At 39.5% G+C, this 27,298-nt stretch overlaps 1 protein-coding gene across 1 annotated transcript in view; it reads right to left on the bottom strand.

Annotated features, from left to right (window-relative positions):
* Positions 1-9,344: 9,344 nt before the first annotated feature.
* LOC308386975 (replication protein A 70 kDa DNA-binding subunit-like) overlaps positions 9,345-27,298 on the bottom strand; it is a 47,708-nt gene continuing 29,754 nt past the window's right edge. The window contains exons 13-17 of the mRNA XM_080866828.1: positions 25,201-25,330; positions 16,821-16,997; positions 16,569-16,676; positions 16,365-16,451; positions 9,345-9,546 (exon numbers count right to left, since the gene is read on the bottom strand). Coding sequence (XP_080722954.1) covers positions 9,445-9,546; positions 16,365-16,451; positions 16,569-16,676; positions 16,821-16,997; positions 25,201-25,330 — 604 coding nt within the window. The 3' untranslated portion in view covers positions 9,345-9,444. The remainder of the gene's footprint in view (positions 9,547-16,364; positions 16,452-16,568; positions 16,677-16,820; positions 16,998-25,200; positions 25,331-27,298) is intronic.

Genomic DNA, 27,298 nt, shown 5'->3' with positions numbered 1-27,298 from the left:
ATTGGCATCAATTGTGTGATGCTGTCCTTTCAACATGGACCATCATCTCTGAGGAATGTTTCCAACATCTTGTTGAATCCATGCCACAAAAAATGAAGGCAGTTCTAGCAAGTTGTACTTAATACTGTGTCCAGTGGGTGTGTACACTGAGATGAATGTGCAATGAAACAAATTTATTTCCAAAACAGATCAGAAAGATGAGTCATATAAAGAAAGACATTCTCTAAATCAAAACCAGAATACACCTGATACAGTCATACACATATATTTGCCCTACTCAATTTTCAAAATGCTGTATAAATGCATTATAATTGGATAACAGGTCTCAATGTTACAAGTGCTTGATTTAAAGTTTGTGTCACTTCATCTGATGTTATCTTATAAATTCCTCAACTGATCAGGTATGCACACCATATAAACATGTCAGTGTCGTTTCAGTTTTTTCTTACCTACTGGGATTAACCAACGATAGGCACCTAAAACTTTATGTCATCACTGCACCCGGTGATTTAAGTTATGATCCATCAAATTCCTTGATTAATGTTGTTCACAGAGTCGTAAACATGCTCATGCTGGCAATTTAAAATCTTTCCATCTCTGAGAGTTACCATGCATAAGTACGGACACACAGTGCTTGCTGGCCTTGGTGTTGATATGGCCTCTGGCTCCTCAAGAGGAGCAGAAAAAAAACATAGATGCCCTCAGGCCAAATCTGTTTATGATAGTGAGAGAGGGCAATAGGCAAGGTTTATTTAAGTGGTGGTGGGTAGGAGAGAAACAAAGACGGGAGAAGATGAGAGGCAGCGCAGAGTGAAAAAAAGAAATCGATGAGGAGCTCAGAGAGAAATGATGATGGTTCTGTAGAAATTGTATAAAAAAACAACAGATACTGTAGGTGGACAGGAAGGCAGAAGAAAAGACTGATGAGGAGAATAATGGAATGAGTAGGGAGCTGAAGGGGGATTGAGTAATTTATGTAGAGTGGAAGGAGGCATGAAGGAAGACTGAATAAAACAAAGAATGGCCTCCTACAATAGAAAAAAGTCGACACCGTTAATGAGAAATCTGGACCTACAGCTCCCTTAAACAAACATATAGCATGAATGGTGAGACAGTAGAGCAGAATACCTGTGCCGCTACCTCTGGAGCTCCATTTGACTGGGATAACTGAGATCATGCATTCATGCTTCAACACACACACACACACACACACACACACACACACACACACACACACACACACACACACACACACACACACACACACACACACACACAGAGAGAGAGAGAGCAGAGCCTATAAATACCCTTGCGAGCATGAAGTGTCCTTGATAACACTGTGAAATCCTTGAACAGAAACGGACAGTCAAACTGTCTGTTAAAATGTTCTGTAAGCTCTGCAGAGAATTAGTTGGCAAACCAAAGGGGAACGTTCGCAGAGCTTCGGAGGGGGAAAAATATCTTCCTGCCAGCGGACGCATGTTGTGGATTAATCAAAGAAATTTTAAGTTATTCACATCAAAGCACAACATGTAGATAGTTGATGGGGTTCTGTGTGCAGGCTGCTTTTAAATTCTTTATTTATTTTTTAAATCACATAATCAATCAAACATCCATAAACATTCTATGAACCAAGTCTGTGAAATTAAAAGTTCATTCTTCTTTTGGCAGAGACGAAGAAATGCCTGGTTCACTCTTATTGTGTCACCACAGCTTTCAGGTACAGACTGTCCAGCCGATTTAAACATAAAGACTTTCATTCTAGAGATAAAAGTGTTCTGATTGTTGACTCGGACACATATTTTACCTGGCATGCTCTGACATTTTGGTTCTGTGTTTTGTAAATACTCTTCATAGAGTGTATATTTTTGTCTTTGCAAATGGTAATAAGATATTCACTCAGTTTCCTAACCCGTACTGCCAGTTATGGGTTAGGAAAGTTATTATTAACCTAACTGGAGGCTGGAGGAATCCAGCCATATGCAACTACCATCCTAAGCCTCCTAGGTGTATTAGTAATCAGTATGTGGTAGCAGCATATATGCCCACAGCAGCACACCATCATTGAAACCAGTGATGGACTGTAACTAAGGTTACTCAAATAAACTACTGGTCAACCAGAAACACTTGCATACATGCTTTGAGTTTTTCAGTTTTATACCCTAGAGCAGGGGTCCCCAATCCCAGTCCACGAGGGCCGGTGTCCCGTCAGGTTTTAGATGTGTCCTTGATCCATCACAGCTGATTTAAATGGATAAATTACCTCCTCAACATTTCTTGAAGTTCTTTAGAGGCCTGGTAATGAACTAATCATGTGATTCAGGTGTGTTGACTCAGGGTGAGATTTAAAACCTGCAGGGACACCGGCCCTCACGGACTGGGATTGGGGACCCCTGCCCTAGAGAAATATGCAGTTAGACCAATTAGTTTAGATTGTTCATGCATAATTCACAAATGTCAAAATTTAATTGATCTGAAGTTTCTGATCAACAGGAAGACTGAGCTCTTGAGGTAGATGTAAAATCCATTGTCAGAGAACAGAAACCAGGGCTGTTATGGAGAGACTTGGTTTTCAAAGAGCAGCAGTGATACAAATATAGTCTATGTTCATCACACAGATGTTGTATGAGTATAAAATATAATACAACACTGAGGATTAAACTATCCAGTGCTTTAGTAGTTAAACATAGATCAATATATACAGCAGAAACTTCAATATGCATTTTTTGTTTGCTTTGTTTTTTCCTAATGTTGCCTCTGTACACCACTACAATGAATTTTAAACCAAACAGTCAAAATGTGATTGATGTGCAGCGTTTCCGCTTTCATTCAAGGAGATTAATAAAGTTGTTGCATTAACTGTTTGGCCAACGCCCCATTTTTAGGGGCAAAATATGGCTACAAAGACTCCTATAGAGAGATCTGACCCTTCAGGTGCTCCAGCTACTCTTCACTGAGGCCTCATAATAAATGACCTCAGTTTAAGGGTGACTTTGAACAAGAAATTCTTAAGGAAGGGTAACAATGAGGGCATCTGAGGTATACCAAATCACTCAAGAACTGTAAAGAAGTCAGGAGAGACGTACAGCAGTGAGTGTCTACACCCATCTACAAGATACAGTGTAGAAAAGACAGTGCTGGAGACACAGTGTCAAAACTGATGGAGTGATGAACACATAAAAGTACTAACAGGTTTTGAAACATCACGCAGTTCCATCTGAAAAGCATCTGATTGGCAGCGGCTTCTTTTTTCATCATGACAATGATCCCAGACACACAAGCAATGCAATGCAAATGTACCTAGAAAAGACACAGTGAAACACTGTGAGCCATGGATTGGCTTCCCCAGAGCCCAGACATCAACACTGAAGCATGCTTGGATCATCGGGACAGAGAACAAAACAAAAAACAGCCAATATCCAAAGAAGAGCTTTGAAACTTCATTCATGAAGCCTGGAGAATTATTCCTGAAGTCTATATTACAATGGAGCTCAGGCTGTGTTGAAGAATAAAGATGGTCATAAAAACCTTGACACTTTTTCCTTTTTTCCTAGCAAAAATATTTTTAAAAATGAGAGGTGTCTCAGGACTTTTGATCAGTATTTACTTTACTTTAACATTTAAGAACAGTCCAATATTTATCTTAATAAGTTCTTATGTTACTTTCCTGGAATGTTTTGCATCACCGTCTGTCTGCAATGCAACATTTGTCCTTGACTGAAACAAAAAATATCTCTGTACACAACAGAATCCATCCCTGCTACTTTAGTCAGCTTTCACACTGTCAAAAAACACCAGTGACACATTCGACTGGTCCCAGTTAATTAGCTGATTTTAGAGGTTGTTCTTTTGTTTTAGTAATTATGCGAGTTTTTGATGTACAATATTTGGTATTCAGCCCAGTAATAAAAGATAATTTGTTAAACACTTGTTCTGCAACTTAGACAAATAGGTAAACATGTCTCTCTACAGAAAAGGGAAACAAAGGAGGAGGAGGCTGGAGCAAACACAGTTAGAGGTGCATTATTGAATGACGGGTTGTAAGAAAATTAAAGCACGATATACTTGAACTGATCAGATTGGAGGGCTTCATTCCAGTTCCTGTTTTTATATTGCAAGATAGACTGCTGTAGAATGAATGACAATTGTGTTGCATGATCTAGCCGTGTCAAGGTTCAACTATTAAACCTTTACTACTGTGAATTTCATGAATCCAACGATATTTGATAATCTTGTCACACAAGTCCCAATGAGTTTTCCTTTAGGCATCAGATGAACCTGAAGAAGACAGGGGGAATTCTGAGTTTTCTTTAAGGATGTCGGACTAACAAACATGTTGTGTCACTTCATATTTACTGTATCAAATTGTGGCTAATTGACAACAAATTCCAGGGCTGCTTTTGTTGTTGTTGTTGTTCTTTTGTTTTTCCAAAATTGGAGTCCTGTCTATCTCTGCATGTGTCTATGTGTGTATACATGCACACTCAGATTCATAAGGGGAGAACTAAGCCAACACGCTTTCATTTACTGCGGCTGGTAATTGCTGCTGTCATTCAGTCTGTCTTATTAAAATGACAAGAAACTGTGCCTTGAGTTTAACACATACACTCGTGCAGACTGCACACAGAGCTTTGGTTGACTTGTTTTTACAAGACATAACATAGCTGGTATTTTTTCACCGTGTGTGTGTGTGTGTGTGTGTGTGTGTGTGTGTGTGTGTGTGTGTGTGTGTGTGTGTGTGTGTGTGTCTGTGTGTGTGTGTGTGTGTGTGTGTGTGTGTGTGTGTGTGTGTGTGTGTGTTTTGGAAAATTGTCATCTAGGAGATGCCTGCAGCATGCCAACACAAAGGAGGCTTTGAGTACTGTGGACAGATTTGTCTATATAATAGAGTCACAACAGCACAGGTAGATACAGTCATGAACATCCAGAGGTGTGTAAGGTGAAATCAAAATGATAGGTGGGCGTGGTCCAAGTAATGCCAGGTCCTGTAATTGTTTAATTGTCATTTAGTTATCTCTACATAGTAATCATGGGTTGAAAGCAACAGGTTTACAGGTATCAGTGATGTGATCTTGATGTGTTCGTCTTCGTGAAATTAGTTGTTCTTTTTTTCTAGCTATATGTTCCTCTCAGCAGGTATCTATATCTCAAGAGCTGTCCACTTCCAATTTCAGCCCCACGAGCCTGCTCAGTGTTTGTTGTCGTGCTTAATCCCCATTATTTTTATTATCAGTAGTCCATGTTACAGTGTTGTTTGGCCTGTTTATGCTGTTGGCAAACTGTTCTTAATCATACTGAGAAAAGTAAAAACAAATAAAAAATAAAAATAGGAGTGGTGGATGTTTATATGCCTAAAATGGGTCATTTCAGCCTGTTGCTAGGTAGTTGCTAGGCATGTGAAATTCAACTTTAATGGATATAAATGAGGTATTATTGTTGTGAAATTAAAATGGCAGGATGACTTCGTGAGGTGGTAGAGGTGCATAAAGGCTAAAACCAAGTCATTTTATCCTGTTGCCAGGCAATGTGATAGCGCCATAATACATCATGTGTAATACTAATTTTGTGAATATAAATGAGATGCTGTTGGGATAGGATGTTTTTATAAGGTGCTACAGGTGCCTAAATGCTAAATATTGTCATTTTAGTCCATTGCTATTTGGTTGCAAGGCAACATGGTGACATCATATTATCTCATTTAGTGGAGGATTTTCAAGGGTCTAAGTTGTACCAAAGCCATTGAATGGAAGAGTTGCGTCTTTTTCACAGCAATGGCCGCTCATGGAGCCTCACAATAGATCCCAAAGGAAGCGTCATAAACTAAGTGCGCCATAGAGATATAGCAGCACAGTCTGAGATTCAATTTTAAAATATAGGAAGTTAAAAAACAAGTCTGTATGTTCTCAGCACACATTTCAACTGCCCTTTAAGCAGTTGGAGGAACTATTTGAAGGCTACATGACCCACATTATGACCCCAAATTGGGAACCCCCACTGATAGGACTCCGACTTATTCAAGGACTCTGAATTGTACATGTGTGCTCAGCTCCTGGTGGTTTAGAAGGAGTTGGAGGACAAAGACACAAACAAACACGCAGATGGAGATAGTAAGATTACTGCTATTAAACCAATAAGTATATTTGTTATTATGGTCGTCATCATCAGTATGGCAACCAGTTTGACACCTTTTGAATTGAAAGCTGTTCCAGGTGTCTCCCAGATCCTAATATATTCTCTCTTTGCTATTCTTTTCCATCCAGCCATTCAAGGCAGAAAGCTGCTTATCCTGGATCTGGTTGTCTTGGAGGTTTCTTTTCAGTACAAAGAGAGCTTTACTCCTCAAGGATGAACTGCCGGCTTTCTCTCTTGGTACTGTAAGGTGTTGACCTCTGTTTGTAAAGTGCATTGAGATGAAAAACTGCATGTCATGATTTGAAGAAAAACTAAAGTGAACAAGCTGCAGAAATAAGGAATTGTTTTTCAATGACATCTGTGGCTCATACCAAAGGTCTTCATGTTGTAACAACGAACACTAATAATGAGAAAGGTTTAGCCCAGAACAGCTGAATGAATAGCTTTTTTCAAATGCCACAAGTACAGTATTATAGACAAGCATGTGATGTAGAATATGTAGATGCACATGAAATATTCATGTGCAAATATTCCCTTCTTGCACTCTAACACCCCACCTTCCCTCCCCACTTCACACACATATCCGCACAGACAGGATGGCCTGCGGACAGATTGACTGTGATCAGGACTTTGACCTCCGTGATAACCGCAGCTCATTTCCATTTGCTGTCCTTGTTGCCTCACACACCTCGCGCAGATAGAGAGACAGACTGTGTATTCACCGGACTGAAACTCCCACATTCCCACAAAGAAGATATGCCAGCCTCACTGGCAATTCAGTTCACTACTTCTTCGCACGTCACATTCAGATAAAGTTCTCAAAGGATAATAAAAATTCTCCTAATCTCTTCGCTGTGTCCTCCTCTGTCCCACAATGCCTTGGGGCTGGCTAAGGCTCCAGATTGACATGTCTCCATCTTAAGTCTCAATCATCAGCAAGGCTTTAAGTTGGAAATGACTTTCTGATCTCATGGACTCCTTTTTAGATTTTCTGAGCAGAACAGAGGGTTACACTTACTCTACCAACTTAATCTAGCAAATAACAAAATACTTAAAAAAAAAAAGTCTTGATTTGATTTGACCTGGAAGAGTTTGGGAGTAAAGTGAACCTCAAAAGCTGGAGTCACTTCTGCTGTAAGTGGTTTGGCCAGTGTGGGACTATTTATGTTTGTTAAAAAAGTAGTATGACTCAAAGTCAACCTTTAATCACTCACGTAATTCCCTTCACACTTTGGCTTTAAAATGCTTTCTGTGTTAGTAAATGTCACTACATTCAATGTACGCTGTCTAATTTTTATGTCTTTAGAAAGTGATTATTAGAGAGTGACACATCAGAGCACTGAACAAAAACAACAAAAAACTCATACAGAGATAATGGAATAAGTTGGGCAAGAGTTGACACATGGATAAAAAGATTACTGTGTGCATTATAATCTCCCAAATCTCCACACATGGCAGGCAGCAGGCAGGAGATGTTACTGCTGGTGCTTGGGAGAGGAGGGAGCAGGCAGCTTGCTGCCAACATAAATCAGTGTCATGGCCTTGAGCCACACCTTACTGGAGGAATGCCACTGAAGCACTTCCCTTGCTTTCTAGTGTCTTAATGCATACTCAGTGAGCAAAAAGGACTCTCTAATATTGATAGAGACATTTAATGTGAAAGTAATTTCGAACTGAAATGCCTGATTTATCAGTGAACCGAGTGTGACTTTTAATCACTGCATTCACCCACCTGTCTCATGGCTACGCCAGTCACAGTATGTGAGTATTTTTCTTAAACTGTGAGGCAAAATATTATATATATATATATATATATATATATATATATATATATATATATATATATATATATATATCTATATATATATATATATATATATATGGTGGTGGCAAAATGGTGGTGGCTAACCAACCGGACATAGTGGTGGTAGACAAACAGAAGAAGACGGCCGTAGTGATCGATGTAGCGGTTCCGAATGACAGCAATATCAGGAAGAAGGAACACGAGAAGCTGGAGAAATACCAAGGGCTCAGAGAAGAGCTCGAGAGGATGTGGAGGGTGAAGGTAACGGTGGTCCCCGTGGTAATCGGAGCACTAGGTGCGGTGACTCCCAAGCTAGGCGAGTGGCTCCAGCAGATCCCGGGAATAACATCGGAGATCTCTGTCCAGAAGAGCGCAGTCCTGGGAACAGCTAAGATACTGCGCAGGACCCTCAAGCTCCCAGGCCTCTGGTAGAGGACCCGAGCTTGAAGGATAAACCGCCCGCAGGGGCGTGCTGGGTGTTTTTTTTTTTATATATATATATATATATATAATTTATTTATTTTTTTTTCCAGTGCCCTTTTTGGTTCTTGAGATAAAACGCCACAGAAAAATGTCCGTCAGCCTTTAGCTCAGTTGACTGCTGACAAGCAAAAGAAAAAAAGTTTTTACGTCTCCTTCCTAAAACTTTTAGCTTTCAATTTGATTATTTACAAAGCACGCCAGCTGCCTCAGGTCACCTTATCCGGTGAGGTGAAAAACTTTATATTTCAGAAAGAAATCCAGGTGTTTAATATCTCTAAAAAATATAATATTTTCTGATCTCCCAGCAAATGCAATTTTTCGTTTTGTAAGCCTACCTGTTAAGACAACACAGATAAAGACAAAGACACTTTCTATTTTAATGTCCTTTTAATGCCTGTTTTTTTCTTGTCTGACATTTCTTGGAAGCACAAAAGGAAACCAAACACAAATGCGCGCACACGCACACACCCAGGGTATCTTGTAAGAACAAGGCGCACGCTGTGAACGCAGCTTAAACACGTGCACCCCCCACGCATTTTTTCCAAGACTCTGTTTGAAGAAAAAAACAAAAACAAAGATTAAATAAATGTGACTCATCTACGTCTTACTCAACTAACACTGAGCATCACCAATACAAAACCGAAGAAATAAGTCACGTTGATGAAGAAAAAAGAAAACACTACAATCATAGTATTTACATGATGCATAAGACGTGAAAATGTAAGCAGGACACGGTAAAAATTCTTTAAACTGAAAACACAAAGTTAAATTGCCATTAAAATAAAGCTGGAAGTCACTTCCATCAGATCTTTTTGCCTTTTTCCCCTCCGCTCTGTGAAGGAAGTCATCTGCTAAATATCAGTCTTTTGTTTGGCTGCCATTTAGATGAATCACTGGCCGCCCCCTTTCCTGTCTCAGCCTGATATGCTGTTATCTCGCAGGTAGGAAAAAGTCGGACACTGGTTGCAGAATGGCGAAAGATGCGTTTAATGACCAGACAGACATTTGAATGGGTGGGACTGAGTTCATCTAGCCAATTTGTAGATGTTTTGCAGGAGTCTCCGGCTGTATTCTCTGTGGTCGACCGGCTGGACTTCCATTACAGTTACCTTCACTCGACTCTCATCCTGTGGAGGAAACAGAGAGTTTGAGTTCAGTGCACAGCATCGGGTAAGGAAACAACAACTTTAACCTCTGTGATCAGCACGATTCAAGACTGCACATAATCATTAATCTACTGAACCAATTAAGACCCAAGCGGTGGAAAGTCTGCTTTAGGACTGAAACTTCCTGCTACTGACAGAGCTTTGCTGTCAGCTCAGACTTGTACCAACAACCTTCTTCTCAAAATCTATGCAAAAAGCCGCAAGGCCAGTAGATTTTATTGTATGGTCTAATTTCAGATCCTTTGGCAAGTGTGAGCCATGATGTCGTTAGTCATCTCGAGCTGAGCTGCATAATTTACATGGTATTTAATATGTTGATTTTAATTTGCATTGCCTGCTTCTTCTGTTTTGGAAAATCTCACAAATGTAAGAAAACGAGAGCGGCTTCCCCCCCCCCCCCATAATGTAAGCGAATCTTGTCATCAAAGCACTCTCTTTGGGAACCAGACACCTCTGATGATGAATTTAAGCATTTCACCTCAAACGATGAAAATTCAGCAAGTCAGACTGAGTCCTGACTGTCGCAAGACTAAAAAAATAAAAAATAAACAAGAACACAAACACTGGTTACTGCACGATCACAGACTTCAGCAATATTTAGCATAAACTCGTGTGATTACTCAAACCCAATGTACTGTGTGATTATAAATTGACCCTATGTGGCCCCAAGGCGGGAAGCAGAGCAGGAAAGGTGACACTTTCCATGTCATTTACAAAAGTAAGCAAAAAGAAGGATGTTCCACCTGTTCCCTTTATATTAATAACAATTATATCAATAAAAACATATTCTAATCTGCCATATTATACAGAGCTACAGTGTTTAGTGCCTCGTAGCTTGAGGCTTCCTGGATCCACAGGCCAGCTTCTGTGTGAAGTTTGCATGTTCTCGGTGTGCCTGCGTGGGTTTCCTCCTCCCACAGATCAAAGACATGCTGGTTAGGTTAACTGGAGATTCTAAATTACCCATCGGTGTGAATGCGTGCTTGTACTTTCACAAACACAACAACAATTGAGATCGATAATTGTGTATGCAGATGTAAGCTGTCTCAACTGTTTGCAGTAAGAGTCACCATCAGTAAGTCAGATTCTGTACCATCAAACAATGGCATGATTTCCAGTGAAAGCATAAAGTCAAAAGCTCTTTTCTGTCATAATCAGTGATAATTATTAAAGGGTTCAATCCAGAGAGAATTAGCAATTCACTTAGGATAACCAGCATCAAGGATTGAACATTTGTTCACACGTTGATTCCACACTTCTACTCGTATTTTCAATTTGCATCTACCTCAGGCAAATTAAACAATACGTGGGGGGAGGGGGGTTTGAATCGGAGGTTCCACTTGACAAAAGGTGACAACTTATTTAAAAATAATGGTTTTCCAAATGGTAGGGTACTGAGAGAAAGAAAGCTTGGTAATTTAATATGCACAGACTAATACTGCAATCGCATCTGGAGAAAACAATTACTTCGTAGCCAAACATTCACCCTTGTTCTCTAACTCAATTTCAGGCGGTGCACTGAACGAATAAATACCAGCACTTCTGGATGTGTAGACAAAAAGAAAAAAAAACAGAACACACACACATGCAAAAGTACAGCGCACAACTAGCCAATAAACATTTACACTTACTGATGCCACATCTTCAAAGAGAATAATTAAGATGCTGTACTGTACTGAGCAAAAAAAACAACCCAAAACTACCTGCAGAGAAATATTATTCATTAACAATCCAGCACTTAGGTCAAGACTGAAATATCTTAACACATCCACACAATAGGTTTTATGGAACTGAAATGAATAGGATAAATCCTACTACCATTTTTCCCATATATCCAGTAAAATGTATATGCAAGGCAACCTTGATAAAGGATTCTTAAAACTTGTCTGAAAGTGAATTAAGCCTCTGACAAGGTCACCAACCACCTTCTGTTAAATTCTACTGTAGGACTTTTGGGTCAAAAGGACTATTTTGGCCTATTTGCGAGAAAACACTGGAAAACTATTGCCCAGGAACACAAGTTTCTAGAAAGTCTGGCTCCTTGGAAACAATCTCTCTCTCTCTCTTTCAGAATTTTCAGAAATCTTTTTCCACACTCAAGGACAGCAAAAAGGTCTGAGTGTAATGTGGTGTGAATGCTGTGTTACGAGTGTACTCTGAATGGCCTGTCTGTTAAAACAGGGAAAGAAAAACAGATCCCCTATGACACTAATAGATTAAATGAGACACAATCAATGTATTCACTTCAGACTGATGCACTTGGACTCTGACACAAGCACAGATATATGTGCACTAATACAGCAACACATATTTAAGATGAATAATCAGCCAGCCTGGAACAGATTCAAAGACTAAGACTTAATTATCACATCTGAGTACTGGTTCGAAATCAGAAATCAGATACACATTTCTTTGGATTGTCTTTTAAACAAATGCAAATTAAAAGATTATGTGTAAACAGCGCTCTTTAGTGCTCCGTAAATCCAATTCACCATGTTGTGAATTGTGTGTGTGTAGGAGAGGAAGATGAGCCTTTACTGCACTCAGTTCTGGAGCACTAGTTTCTGATTCACTGCACATGCTCCTGCCTTTGTAAGGCACCACCTTAATGAAACTCGGCAGACAGTTAAGACAGAACTTTATTTAAATGCAGCATTTACATTTTTATTTACGTCTGTTGCCAGCTGCGTTGGACTTTTTCATCGTGTGAAGGATTTGTAAATTTGTTTACCTGGTTGTGAATATAGACCAGATGTTGTGATGATAAATGCACATTTATCATCACAACATCTGTATAAGAGTCTCCCACTTTTATACCTGTCGTAAAGTATAAAAGCAGGCCAATTTTATCAGTTACTGCTTTGCTTCTTGTACTTTCTGCTTTCAGAGCTCACTTGAGCAAAGTAATCTATTCTTAATATAATATTTATTAAATGCCAAATGTGAAAAACTCCAAAGCTTTCAGAGACTACACCCCCCAACAGAGGGGTAGTCAAGTTGCCTTAAGCAATTTCTGCAATTTTCAAAAAAACAAAACAAAATGTCAATCACGTCTTCCTCATGTAGAGATTAGCCAGGTGAGAAGGGGGACAGAGGGAGTCTGACCTTCATTCTTAAACTCTCAATTATCATTCTTCACACAGCTGTCACCTTTAAAGCAGGGCTAAAAGAGACTGATGCTCTTCAGCACCGTCATCACCATATTTAAACAATTATTGTGGCTTCTCTGTAATTCTCATTAATCACAAAAAAGCGTACATATACACGAGTTAGCAATTGGAATGCTTATGTGTGAATAATATTTGTTTACTTACAAAACCATATACATTACGGTCCTGGGATTAAAGAGCCATTTTGCTGGATTTGAAAATCAGAGCACTTTGGCCACATCGTGACGGCTGCCACAGCCCTAAAACTAACCTTACCCATCGTCACGCAACAAAAGAAGCCTTAAACAAACTGAAAGGAGGTCATCTGGTCTGATGAGTCCTGTTTTCCTTTAAATCCCTCGTGTGCTATTTACTTTGGGAAATAACGTCAGTGCTGGTGTTTGCTTTTGGTGAGTGTGCTGCTCTGGCGAATGCTCTGAGCATCCCACATGGGTCCATAACACTGCTATAGACCAGGTACAACTCAGTGATTTCCCCCATCAGGAAAAACGGGCTATGCCACACTGCCCGTTGTTCAAGAACTGATTGAAGAACACGATGGACTCAAGGTTCTGTGAAACGTTACCTTCAATTTCCTCAAATCTCTAGAAAAAGTAGACACAACTACACAAATTATAGGCCTTCATAGGTTGATAATGTTAGGGTGACCTATATGCTTAAGGAATCTGATATTAAAACATATGAAACATTTTTTTCTTCCACACGAAATAAACAGATTTAGCTAAGATCTCTTATGTGTAGCTATTTATTTACATGCTTACATTCTTCAGGACTGCCCCCTGGTGGTCAAACTAAGTACTGCCAAGACTCATGCGATGGTTTTAAGGGTCTCCTTTTTACTTCTAGATCCCATTTCTTGGCCAATATATATGCTTTTACTGGCCGGGCCCTTTTTTAAAATATTATTTTCCTAAAATAGGCGATTATATAATATGAATTACCTTTGTGAGAGAAAGAAAAGAATTTATCATAACCTTGTCTAAACAGGATAATGGTCTAAATAGGAAGAGTGACTGATAGATAGATAGTACACTGGTAGAGTTGATGACTGAACAAAAAAAACATGTGCTTGTTAAGTCGAAAACCTGGTAGTTTGTCATCTCGCTTCTGTTCCTAAAAATAAGACAAACCTTAAAATATGATCCTAAGCCAGGTCGTTCTCTCTCTGCGTGTCTCTGTTATGACAAGTGACAAAGCACACACTTTACAACTTCATTAATCTTATTAGGTTCTGACATTTCATTGCGTTGTTCTATTTTTGTGAAAACAATGCGGTAGGACTTTTTGCCTTGTGTCACACAAGTGTGTAAGAATGAAGGCTTCGGTAGAAAGACAAAGTGAACAGCTCGTGTTTTGAATCGCAGGCTGTGCCAAATGCAGACGGAAAAAATGTCTGAATACAGTGATAAGCCTTATGTAGAACACGTTTCTATTCTGAGCTCATTATATCTACTTTGTTGAAAACTGAAACGATCAAAAAAGTGCTCCTATTTGTCTTGAACTCTTCCTGACACATCCTGCAATAGAAAAATAAGTATTTACCTAAAAAGTAAAAAAAAAAAAGCTACTTGATTTGGATGCATTTGTGGTCTTGAAAAAACATGTTGTGAAAATGCTCTATGTCTCTCCACAGTATCACCTTTGATGCATAATTAACAGGTGATCAATGATTTTCTTTTTATTAAGTGCCAGCTGCAATTCATTTATTTTTAATATTGTTGAATTAACTGAATAACCAGAGCACTGAATTACATGAATAAATCTGTATCAGTCTCTGCCTCAAACACAGACATGCATGGCAAAATAGTGCCTGTAATGACAAGCGCTTACTGTGCCTGCATTTGCGTTCAGGGTGGAAAAAAAACCTGATTGCTCAGTTAGCTGTTCTCAGAGCTGCTTAGTTGTTCAGTAGATCATTTAAACTGTGTCTAAAACACTGTTGACATATTTTCAATTTTTCATTTCCATTTGCTGCCAGCCAGGGCCCTCTGAACTGCGATGACTCCCCTTTTCTCTGTCTCACAATTTGAGCCCAGATTACCTTGAAATTTCCTTTGGACATTGATGGTTCTCAGTGGATAATTTACACAGAATGTTCATACTCCCAAGGTGAAGTAGTGTTTGTTTTGAAAAACTATGACTCCTTCTGTAATGCAGCCCTGAGGACGGCATTTTAAGCCCCACCGGTGGTAAGGCTGCAAGAAAAGCAAAATCATCAAAATGCTATTTGTTCTGACCAAAGCGTCTGCATTGTTCAATATAATGGAAACTGCAGCCTCCTCTATTTGCTCCTCTAACTTCAGGCTGGCAAGTAGACGTGATATGCTGAAACAGAGCGTAAACAGTTTCCTCCGCTTTCTACATAAAGATCACACTTTACTGAAATAAACATTATTGTTGGTGAAGTTAGACTTTCCTCACTTTATGGTTTATGAACTCTGCATAGTTTTCCTTGTAGATTTTCTCGAGGTCAGGACACAGACCATTCAGAGCTCATCCTACATCTCAATCATTCCACTCAGACTCTCGGTATGTGCCCCAGCAGCAAATTAGACTCTGAATAATTACGCTAATTAGGCTTAGAAAGACAATAGCTAAATGCTAATTAGCGACTAATTAAGAGAAATGAATTCACAGCTGTATTTGTTTTCTGTTATCCAAAGTGCACTGGCTATAAAACAACTCCCCTGTCACTCTTATACTAATTGAAATGAGTTCGGATTCATGTTATGTGACTGACAGCATGTCGTGATTATACTGCTGTGGTGGGGCGTGGTCTGCGGTGCCGTGCAGGGGAGGGGAAAATTTGTTCATTTCTACGTGACTTCATAAAGAAAAGTGCCAATTATGCTTGGGTAAATGAAGCCTTTGTTAACACAGCTGGTTAAATTGTGGTTTATGTCAGCACTAACACTTCATATTGCCTCTTTTAATTTCATCCTTAAGGATCCTGCTGATCAGTAAATACCGTCCATTGCTAAAACTACAAGCTTTTCCTTATATAATTTTTTTAATAATTAGGCTTTATACAAGTATCAAAGCACCAAAGACACTTCGACATGCGGACTGGAGGGGTTTGGATTCAAACCAAAGGCTTCCTGATTAGTATCCATTATTATTATTATTATTATTATTATTATTATTATTATTATTATTATCATGTGTGGCTGTGGAGTTGATAAGCAGAAAATGTTGTAATTTCCCAAAACAATTACATAATTGTAATTGGTCGCTGTCATATAAAAGAAACAGCTCACACAAACACATCTGTGTATTGTAGCTGCTTTTTATTGTGAAACTGACCCAGGGGATAAACCATTTACTGACTTCTACAACAATGTGACTTGTGTGCAAACCTTTTGTGCATTTTGAAAGCCTATTATTGCTGTATTGGGGAAATAAGATGCTTGTTGGTGTATTTGTTGAATATAGCGATAATACGGCTGTTTGTGACACTAGCCAATCAGCGTTGAATATTCCTCCAGGATCACTGAAAGAATGCTTGTAGGACAATGATGAGCACTAGTGTGTACCAGTATATTCTGCTTTGCTGCTAAATTGTATTGCACTGTACCACTTTATATTGCACAGCAGTTTTTAGCCACTTACGTTGTAGGTCTCTAGCTTGACTCTGTTTTTAAAGATGTGAGTTGTGAAGTTGGCTTTCTGGAAGACTTCATCGAAGGCAGCTTCATCCTTAGAAACAAAAAACAAGGGAAATACAACATCAGGAAGCACAGGAAGTAGTCTTTTACAGTTAAACCTTCTGGCAAAATTGCAAAGGCAATTTTCTTGTCCGCCTATGTGTCTTACTGTGTCTCTGAGATGTCCGAGAGTTTCTGCGCTGTGACCCAACAGGGCCTCAGCTGTCTCCTGGAAGCACGTCACCCACTGGTTATCCCCGAAGTCAGCTAAGTTGGCCTGAGAGAGGAACAGGCCGAGATGATGAGTGGGCGAGAGATTATTTATATGTGTATGTGTGGTCATGCATATTCATGTAGGTTACAATAATTCTCATCACAGTATGTATAACAACCACTATTGATGTGCACTGTGCACACTTACAGAAAGTAAGAGCCTGTATTTAAAGTTGGGGAACTCTTTGTTACACTTTTCGCAGCGGTACAGCCCGTTCTGCTGGTCGATGACCTTCTTGTTGCAGTCTGCAGATGGACAAGCTTGGTACAGACAATTCTCCTTACGAATGTACAGCACTGTCGCCACGCAGCTGAAATACTGTGCCTGTATAAAATGGAACACAAAAACATATTTATCTTATTACAGGGGTTGAGCTCGATTGCTATAAACACCAAATCATATTGCTGCAATCGGATTGTCTCGGAAGCTGCAGTTAATCTGTAGGTGCTGTGCTAACCAGCAGCAGTTTAATTGCATTTTGTCTATTATATTTTTCAGTCTATTACTCTTCCATATTAAATGTGAATGTGGCAAATCAACCAAATCACCCGAGACTTGTTTTAAGAACTTTGCATTTAATGTGCAATTTTTGCAACAGTCAAACTATTCCTGCTGGAACCGGGAGACAATCTAGCATTGTTTCACCAGCTAATTAACACCAGTCCTCAAAAGCATAATTTAAGTCGGTGTCAGTAAAAATATGGCAAATTGACAGCATACAGCTGGAGGAGAAAGGAACTCATGGCAGAATAATAGTCAGTGCCAGTGTTATGGATCATTTAGTTTTCCTGTTTAACTGGCAGCTTTCTCCTTTGAATGTTTGCAGAGCTGGCAGATGTTAAAACAAGAAATTAACTGTAGCCGTCCTTGTAGCTGGCTCATATTTGCCTCCTTTCATTCAAGCTTTCAGAGCAAAGCCATCTGATTGCTTTTTTTTTTTTTTGGAGTTCTAGAGTTGAATAAAACTTGAGCCAAGATTAAAGTTAAAGGTATGCGTATGAAAAAAAACAGATCTGTACAAAAGTTTGAAACAAAAGTCTAAACAAATAATTGTAAATATAAATGCACTGTTCTTTCATAAAGTTATAAAAATAGTCCTGACTCAACAGGACTTATAAGACAGGTCAACAATAATCATTACAAACTGACAGCTGATGACATTTCCAGTGCTTTGTCATTCTATAATTCCTTACATTTTGTGGTAGCAATTAACAACTGCAGGCTGCTTTAAGGCAGCTGACAAAAGATCTAAAACTGAAGCTAACCACAAAAGACAAACAAACCTCCCATACAAGAGCTTGAGGAAGGTTTAGCAGACAGAGAAGAGGTGGTGCACCTTTCCCTTGTGCAGTGTTGATGCGTAAACAAGACTTACACAAAACAAGTTATCAGTAGGAAACATGGACTGCTACCTCATTCGGGAACTGAACATGTAATCTTTCAATAAAAAAGGAGCAGCATTTAAAAAAACGACAAACAAACAAAAAACAGCAGAACACAGGAGTGGAATAATTCAACAAATACCAAAATCTGTATGCAAATATCACGCAGTCAATCAAGAGTGAAGCTAAAAATAAGTTAGCTTCTATAAAGCAGCACTGATGCACAATCCCTTTTACTGTTTGTGATTTTTAAATTGATAAAGAAAAAAGGAGTGCACTAATATTAATATTGAGCAGCACATTAAAAGAAACATTCATCAGCGCTCCAGGTGAATAACCCTCAGTGGATGTGTTGTTTTCATCTAAACATTGTAAGTATTCTTTTGGTATTTTCTTGTGTTTTAAGCTGCCTTACTTTTAAAATCGTGACTTAAAAGTGATGAAATTAAACGATAAAATCCAAAAGAAATGTGAGATCGAGAGGAATAAAAGTGGACCTTTCAGAGCGGACAGTTTTAAAGAGGGTGAAAGAGAAATATTAAATAAAATAAAAATAAACTCAGATCAAATTTGGCATCAACTGTAAAGCTGTTGCCAACAAGTTGGCCCAGCTGGTAGATGCATGCTGTTTACACATCTCTATTTGACTTCCAAACAATCTTGGAACTGTTTAAAAAGAGAGCAGAGGGAGTTTGAGAATTCTTTGCATAATAAATGCAAGATGAGATGGATCTCTTTCTCTCTTCCTCTCTAGTTTTGAAATAGTGCTAATGTGCTAATGTATGCGCGCGCACAAGCACGCTGACATATACACACGGCTGCAGTGCAAGGTTATATGCAAAGACCCAAACTTGTGCATTTGCAATACACATACAATGAGCTGAACTTCTTTCTGTTAGGAATTTAAATTAAAGTGTACACAGTCAAACAGCATCAAATTAAAATGCAGCGATATTGCTGTAATTTAAACAGATATTAGCTCCTTAGGTGGCAGAACTCACACTGGTAAAATCAACAGCTAAAAAGGAAAGAAATGCTAATTCTATGGGGGGAAAAGGCTATTCTCTCATCCTGTGGAGACGCTCGGCATTTGATTTCCATAAATATAAATATAAAGAATGCACACAGCACAGGAACTGCATCTCGTTGGGAAAAGGCACGCACGTGGACGTGCCTGCATGCAAACATACACGCTGTTAAGCACGGGGTGATGAATGTGATATACCTGCACATGCTTGGAAAAACCACAGAAATTTTTTTTTCTTCGATTCACCAGAGGGTATTTCTTCTATCAGGAGAACAGGTCTTAAACAAGATGTTGGAATTGAAGCCAGAATTTTAAATGAAATGCTTTAAAATGCATTCTAAACAACAACTACAAGCTAAAGCTGGGCCAGACTCATTACTAATGTTGGCCTAAATGAGTCTATCAAAGACTCTTTCTAGGATGCCGGCCAAATTCGTGTGCACACACACACACACACGCGCTGACAGAGCAATGCTGTTCCTTCGTTATACAGCCCACACTCGCTGTAAACTGTTTAGTAAGAGCATGGAATGTGAAAAGGCCATTGTGTTCACAGCGTCACTCATGAGAGGGTTGATGATGTCCTCTGTCCTCATGACCTCTACAGATACTGCCAATCAGACTTGGAGCTCTTTGACACTTTTTCCCCCTCTAGCTAACACTGACTCACATCCTCATAATCTGTCCACCCATCCATCTACCCAGTACACATGCCACACGGCAAGAACCCCTCTTGAACACTTAGTAAGGCTTTTTTTTTTTTTTTTAATTAGGAGAATTCCTCCCGTTAGCAACAGCGCTCTCCCCCTCAACACTCCACTCCCATTTTCCGCCTGCCTCATCACGTTTTGCAGACTTGGGCAGATTGGAGCGCTGGAAGGCTGGAGAGGTGGGAAGGCGATGAGTGGGGAAGGTGGTAGAAGGGTGGACGTAACAAGAGAAAAGAAAACAGGATGCTTTTTGAAAGCACGGGGTTGTTGAGGACTCCTAATGTTGGCAGATGCTACAGACAATGAGCGGATAGAGGTCATCGCGATCTGAACCATAGTGATTCCCACAAAACTAGACCACTCTAAATAAATCCCACTGCATTTGTCATCATCTTTCCAATTCTCCCTTTGTGTTTTATTCTCTCCCTCAGTATTCCAGTGTATACACAAAAGCCTTGGGGCAAAGTCTTAACCTTAAGCACACTGAGGAGCGCCTGGAAGAGTAGCATGACTAACGCTGCACATAAAAACACACACACTACAATGCAAAAATACGTGTGCACACTTACCTAAAGATTCAGAAACATTAACACACACACACACACACACACACACACATAGCTCTGAAAATAGTTTTCATTCTTATCACACCAAATCCCTGTGTCACCTTCTGGCACCTAAATGCAATTAAAATTTGTATGTGGAAGGGCAACCAAGTGAAAATCTACTTCACATAATTGACGTGGCTGGACATGCCAACTTTAATGCTTGTCCCCAAACCCCAACACAGACATTGCTACATTAATTAGAAATAGCTTGTATGCTTGCATCTGTGTGCGCGCACACACACACGCAAACAGTCACACACTTACATGGAGGAAAACAGGTAGAATGTCAAATTAGATTCCTTCAAACTATAAGCTAATGATTTGAATTCCATTATTATAACCAAAGCAGCAGCCTCAGAGTGCGCGAGAGACAAGCTTCTTAAAGCCTTTCAATTACAGAATCAGTAGGTGGTACGCAGGGCAGACAGCTAAGAAGACAGAAAAGAGGACAGGACAGAGGATAAGAAGAGGGGAAAAAATAAGAAAAACAGGAAAAAGAGGGATTTCTCACCTTTCAACCCTCATCCTGACTTTACCTTTTCTTAATAACCCTTGTCACTTCTATCCAGTCCACTCTTCACTACTTTCTTTACACCTTCTTCTGTGGCCTTGGTCCCCGCCCTCCCCCAAGAAAAAAAACATCCCTCAGTGCAGCTTTGTAAGTGACATGTAGCTTGAGTGGCTCTGCCTGCCTTTTTCCACTCATCAGCTCTCAGTCTCCCACATTTTCTATCTGCGCCACTTCCCTTCTGGTAATGTTATGCCCTATAGGCTTCCCACACCTCCAAAAACATAATTAGAAATTTTTATTAGAAGCGACATTGATCTTGAAGCTACCCGTAAGTGGCTTCCAATTAAATGCGAGGAATGAGGCAGACTAGTCTGAACTAAATCTCATTAATTAGAAATTTTAGGAGTGGCGCATCACATTTAGATGCACTCTGCTTTTGGTCAAAAGGTTGATAATTCTGTGCAATGACACCTCTTAAAATGGCACACATTCAATTTGAAGGTTCTTGCGTGCTCATCCAATGGCGTTTGGCTTTACTGCTAATACGTAAGCATCGCTATCTCCCTCCCACAGCTAAAACAAGAGAAGCATGACTCTAATCCATGAAGTCATAGCAAGGCACAGCCTACAGCTGCTCTGTTTACAATGAATGGAAGACTGACTGTGGATTTGTGTTTGTCTAAATGCTTACATTTAAATGAGGCTGAGCAGCAGTCAGGTCTAAAAATCGCTGGAACCATGTCTGTTTACAGAAAAGCTTCTTTGATAGTTTTTAATAAGAGGCCTTCAATCACATTATGATCCTGTGATGTTTAGCAGTAAGGATTGCTTTCATCGTGCATTTTGTGGGTTCAGTTCAGTGATAATGGCTTTACTTGCATGACCATATTCAGACTCGGCTGTGCTGTGTATGAATTCTGACATGAATTTAAAAGAAATTCTGGTTATTTTCTTACAGGAGAGGGAAAAAAATACAGCATTTTTGTTTTCAGAATTAAATGTAACTTTTCCTTTCTAACTCCCTGTCAGTTATTTGCACTTTGTGAGTTCCTGATTTTTCAGCAATTTCCCTTTCATATAGTGTATTACATTGCATATTAATTACATACAAAGTGAAATATTTCAAGCCTTTTTTTAATTTAATTTTGAAGATGATGGCTTGCAGCTCTTAATGCTCAGAAATCCAGTATCTCAGATTATTATTCCACGATTAGATAAAAAATGTTGGGGCTCCTTTTACTGCATTGGAGTGGCGCTTGTGGCAAAGCTGAGGTGTTACTAAAGTCCAGATCGCTTGCTGCCTTCAGCTCATCTGGATTTTGGGATTTTCCTCATCTTCCTCTTGAAAATACCCCATAGATTATCTGTGTGGTTCAGGTCAGGCGAGTTGGCTGGTCAGTGAAGCACAGTAATAACATGGTCAGCAAAGCTTTTGGCAAAGTATGACGTACTTCAAAATCTCCTGTTTTACGCCCGCATTGACTTTGGACTTTGATTAAATACACCTGACCAACCTCCACCAAAACCAGCAGATGACATGGCACCCAAATCATCACAGACTGTGGAAACTTCACACTGGACTTCAAACACCTTGGACTCTGTGCCTCCTTACTCTTCAAGTAGACTCTTTGACCTTAATTTACAAATGAAATGCAAAATGTACTTTCATCTAAAAAGAGGACTTTGGACCACTCCAGTTCCTTTTCCTTCTGACGCCATCTCTGGTTTAGTAGTGGCTTTACATCACTGATATTAGCAATGCAACAGTTGTACCTCCTTTCCTAAAGACATCTGCGTGGTGAGTAGGGCTGCCACAAACGATTATTTTGATAGTCGACTAGTCACCGATTATTTTTGCGATTAGTCGACTAATCAGATCGTGCATCCATTGGACGTAAAACGTACAGCTTATTGCACCAGCATGCATCTGCTCTTATATAACTATCATTAGCTTACAGCTTTAAGTGTTTAAGGTATGTACTAACTAAAAATAAAGACAAGATGATAGTTTATTAAAGTTTAATTAAATTTGCAGATTGTTTCGGTGAAGTTTAATAAACTCCTTGCTTGTCATCCCATTCCAATGAACTTTTCACTAATACGGTTTGGTACACCACTCTGCAAACAGCCAGCTTTTTCAGCAGTAACCTTATGTAGCTTACTCTCTTTGTGGAGGGTCAAGCATTGTCATCTGGAAAACTGCTAAGTCAGCAGTCTTCCAAGTGACTGCAGTTGAATGTAATGCACTACACCAAAGGATACACTTTCTGTAATGCTGCATTTTGGATTTTCATGACCTAAAAACTGTAATCGCCTAAATAAACATATCACTATATTTATTTCCATTCATGTGTAATGAATACAGAATATATGAAACAAAACACAATCATTTTTGCAATATTCTAATTTCTCCAGACGCAGCTGTATACTAGGGGTGCAATGATACACAAAATTCATGGTTCGGTTCGATACTTTGGTGTCACGGTTCGGTATTTTTTCGATACAAAAAAATGTTCATGCTTTTTTAATTTGTCATTTATTAAAATTATAAATATATATTTTAACTCAAAAGTACAGTTTTTAAATTTAATGTTGCTGAAACAACAAAATAATAATAATAAAAAAAATCTATCTGATCGAGAAATCACTCATCTTTGGAAAAGAGTTTATTACAGAGAAATGGCTCTTTCCAAAATAAAAGCTATAGTATACGCTTCTTCTGGTCTATATTCTCAGCAGCATATTAAACCTATCAGGTCCCCATAAGGAGAATCATGTGCTAACGGCTGTCTAAATGACTCGGGTAAAGTTTGTAGCATGCCTGCTTGTTGTTTTTGTCTGCTTCCACTTGTCTTTGCACTAGGATGATGTCGGCGTAAATGTGCAGTCATATTCGTTGTGTTCCCACTAGTGCTGTCAGCGTTAATCTCGTTAAAATGACATTAACGCCATAACGCGGCAAATCTCCGTTAACGAGTTACCAGGGATCGCCCCGTGCGTGGGGCTGGACGGTGTCAACACGTTAACAAGCTAACTGTGCTAACGCACTAGTTCTCACAAATTGAGCATTGCGTGGCACATCCGACATACTGTTTTACTTTTGTCCATGACGCGCTTACCTTCAGGGTCATACTTCACATGAAAACCAAGATAGTACCAAACGCCAGCTCTGGTGGGGGAGGTTCAATTTCGGGTAGCGTTGAGGCAGTTGCCATGTTGCAACGAGCTTAGCTTCTGTCTTGCTAGCTTGCGCTGCGCTCAGTGGATCCGCACTCGACAGTGCAGCCTAGGCGAAGTAGTCGAACGCAGATCCAGTGAGTGCTCAACACAGACAGCATCGTCAGAAGAAAAGTTGATAAAATAAATAAAAATTTTTGTGTTGTTCGATACATATGCGTACCGAACCAAAAGCACTGTATCGAACGGTTCAATATCGATATGAGTATTGTTGCACCCCTACTGTATACGTAATTCAAGAAAGCCCAATCCACACTGTGAAGGTAACAAGAGCAAGCAAGTTAAAGTTAAGAAATAAAAAATTTAAAAACAGCATTACACTCCTGACGTCAAAGTCCGTCAACATGATGGATTTGTCCCTGTGTGACTGGAAACTTTCAAAGCATTAAAGCTTTAACTCTTTGATTTTTTGGGGCTGGTGCCAAAACTCAATGTTTACAGTGCTTGTCTTACAACGCCGGAATGATTTTCTGTTATCAACCTTGGCTGTACTGTAGCTATGCTGATGTTACATCATCTGCACAGGGTCTCTTTCATTCCTCTTCAAACAGTAGCCAGCTGCCTGAGTGAGAGAAGGATTTTCTGACTCACATATCAATCTGCTTTCTACCAAGATTTTCATAAAGAACTGACTCAGAAATCAAACTAAAACTGCAACACAAACAACAAGATTTACCCTTTTGCTGTTTAACACCTTATGGTTTAATTTTGATCAGATTCACTGCAGATCTCACACTGTGCATTCAATGTAGCAAGCACTATAGCTGCTTGTGGTTCATAAAACAGTTAATAAAACATAAAACAATCAAAGACTGTAAAACAAAGTCACCTAATCCTAACTGCAAAGAACATTTTAATGGCGTCCATGGATCTTACTTTAGTCTCGTCCACCCCATTCCTGAAATTTATTCTGATATTGGCTGCTATTTGGGTAAACCATCAGTGATTTTTATTTTATTTCCCTTTTAAATCTAAATGCATGTAATGATAATATCTTTGGAAATAAGGTAATGCAATGTGTGTGTAAGTATGTTTGCATGTGTTGAGGTCACCTTCTCTCCATGGCCCATGTCTTCATTCTTAATGTCGCTCAGTGTTTTCCAGTTCATGTTTAATCCTGTGCCTGCTGACCTGGTCTCTGTCAGCGACTGGCTGTTGACTGCAAAGCCTTCCCGGTCATACCTATAGAGATGACACGTACATGAATAAATATGCGTCGATTAGGCATAGCATTATAAGCACTGACAGGTGAAGTGAATAATACTGATTCTCTCTTCATCATGGCGTCTGTTAGTGGGCTGGATATATTAGGGAGTGATTGAATATTTTGTCCTCAAAGTTGATGCGTTAGAAGCAGGATAAATGGACATGTTTAAGGATTTCAGTGAGTTTGACGAGGGCCAAATTATGATGGCTCGATGACTGGGTCAGCGGGGTGTTCACAGTCACAATCTATTAATAGCAGCCCAAGGAAGGAACACTGGTGAACCAGTGACAGGGTCATTAACGGCCAAGGTTCACTAATGCATGTGGAGAGCGAACAAATGAGCTACTGTAGCTCAAATTGCCGAAAACGTTTATGCGAATTTCTGATTAAAAAGTGTCCGAATACACAGTGCATCACAGTTTCTTGTGTACGGGGCTGTATAGCTGCAAAACAGTTAGGGTGATTATGGCCCCTCTTCACCACTGAAAGTGAGGATCAGAACTGGAGCAGAGAGCAATGGAAGAAGATGGCCTGGTCTGATGAGTCACATTTTCTTTCACAACATGTGGATGGCCAACTTTGTGTGCATTGATTACCCACAAAACACCTGGCACCAGGATGCACTATGAGAATAAGGCGAGTCGGCAGTGGCAGGGTGATGCTTTGGGCAATGTTCTGCTGGGAAACCTTGGATCCATCCATGTGGATGTTACTTTTACATGTAGTAGCTACCTAGACACTGTTGCAGACCATGTACACCCTTTCAGTGAAATAGCATTCCTTGAAGTCTCTTTCCGCAGGACATTGCACCCTGCCACAAAGCGAAAATGGTTCAGGAATGGTGCATGAGGTATTTACTTGGTCTCAAAATTTCAAAGCCCTCAATCCAATCAAGCATTTGTGGGATGTGCTGGACAAACAAGCCTGATCCATGGAGGCTAATATCTTGGTCCAGATACCACAGCATACCTTCACGGATCCAGTGGAATCCATGACAAGTCAGGGCTACATGGCAGCAAAAAGGGTCCCAACACAATATTAAACAGGTGGTCATAATGTTATGCCTGATGGGTGTATGTCCAGGCATGCCTATGAACCAAAACACATTGGTATATTCTTTTTAAATTGTCATGCACATTATACAGAGAGCAGGGAAAAGAAATACGGATTTGATAAGTCAAAAGAAAGCACACCGTATGCTTGAGGACACAAGTAAAGATCCCTGGATACTGAAAATATTAAACTACACTAGATGTTCCATAAACACTGGACCTGAATATGTTCAGCAGTGTATCTATTTGTGAAAAAGAAAGTGTCAAAGCAAATGTGTGTATATTTTTTTACATGTTTGTTCTATGGCATTTTCTTGAGGAGTAACTAAACTCAATCACTAACTGCACTGTATCAATTATAATCCAAATAAGCATCTTCAGACATGTCTGAATCGCTCTTGTAACTGATTTCCAGACACAACATCCTGCAAAATATATGATCTGACATATGGCTGCCAAATGCATTAACAGACCATTTATCATTTTTTCTCTGCATACATTAGTATCCACATACACAGTTCATTCACCAAGTGAAAAATACAAATAAATAAAACCTATGCATAATAGTGTCTATGCATGCCTTTTATTAATTTATCTACCTTTTTAATATACCATCTAAAATCTTCATGGATCAGTGTGACTCCTGCTCAGCAGTCTAACTAAGCAGTGCAATCTAATCAACTCATCATCCAAATTCATCAGCTTCCTTGAATTATGCAAAGAAGTCTGGTCCAAACAATCCCACATAGCACTGCATCGCCACAGGAAGTAGAGTCAGACAGACCTCCTTTGTCTTTCTAAAGCACAGACCTAAATATAAAAAAGAAGTGGATAACTGTCTGGTACTTGACTAACTTCATTGTCATTCATTGACTGCTGCCAGCATGTAAA

Source organism: Rhamphochromis sp. 'chilingali', assembly GCF_963969265.1.
Source record: "Rhamphochromis sp. 'chilingali' genome assembly, chromosome: 19".
Taxonomy (NCBI): domain Eukaryota; kingdom Metazoa; phylum Chordata; class Actinopteri; order Cichliformes; family Cichlidae; genus Rhamphochromis; species Rhamphochromis sp. 'chilingali'.
Note: the sequence above shows the minus strand (reverse complement) of the source record. Positions and strands in the feature narration are given on the sequence as shown.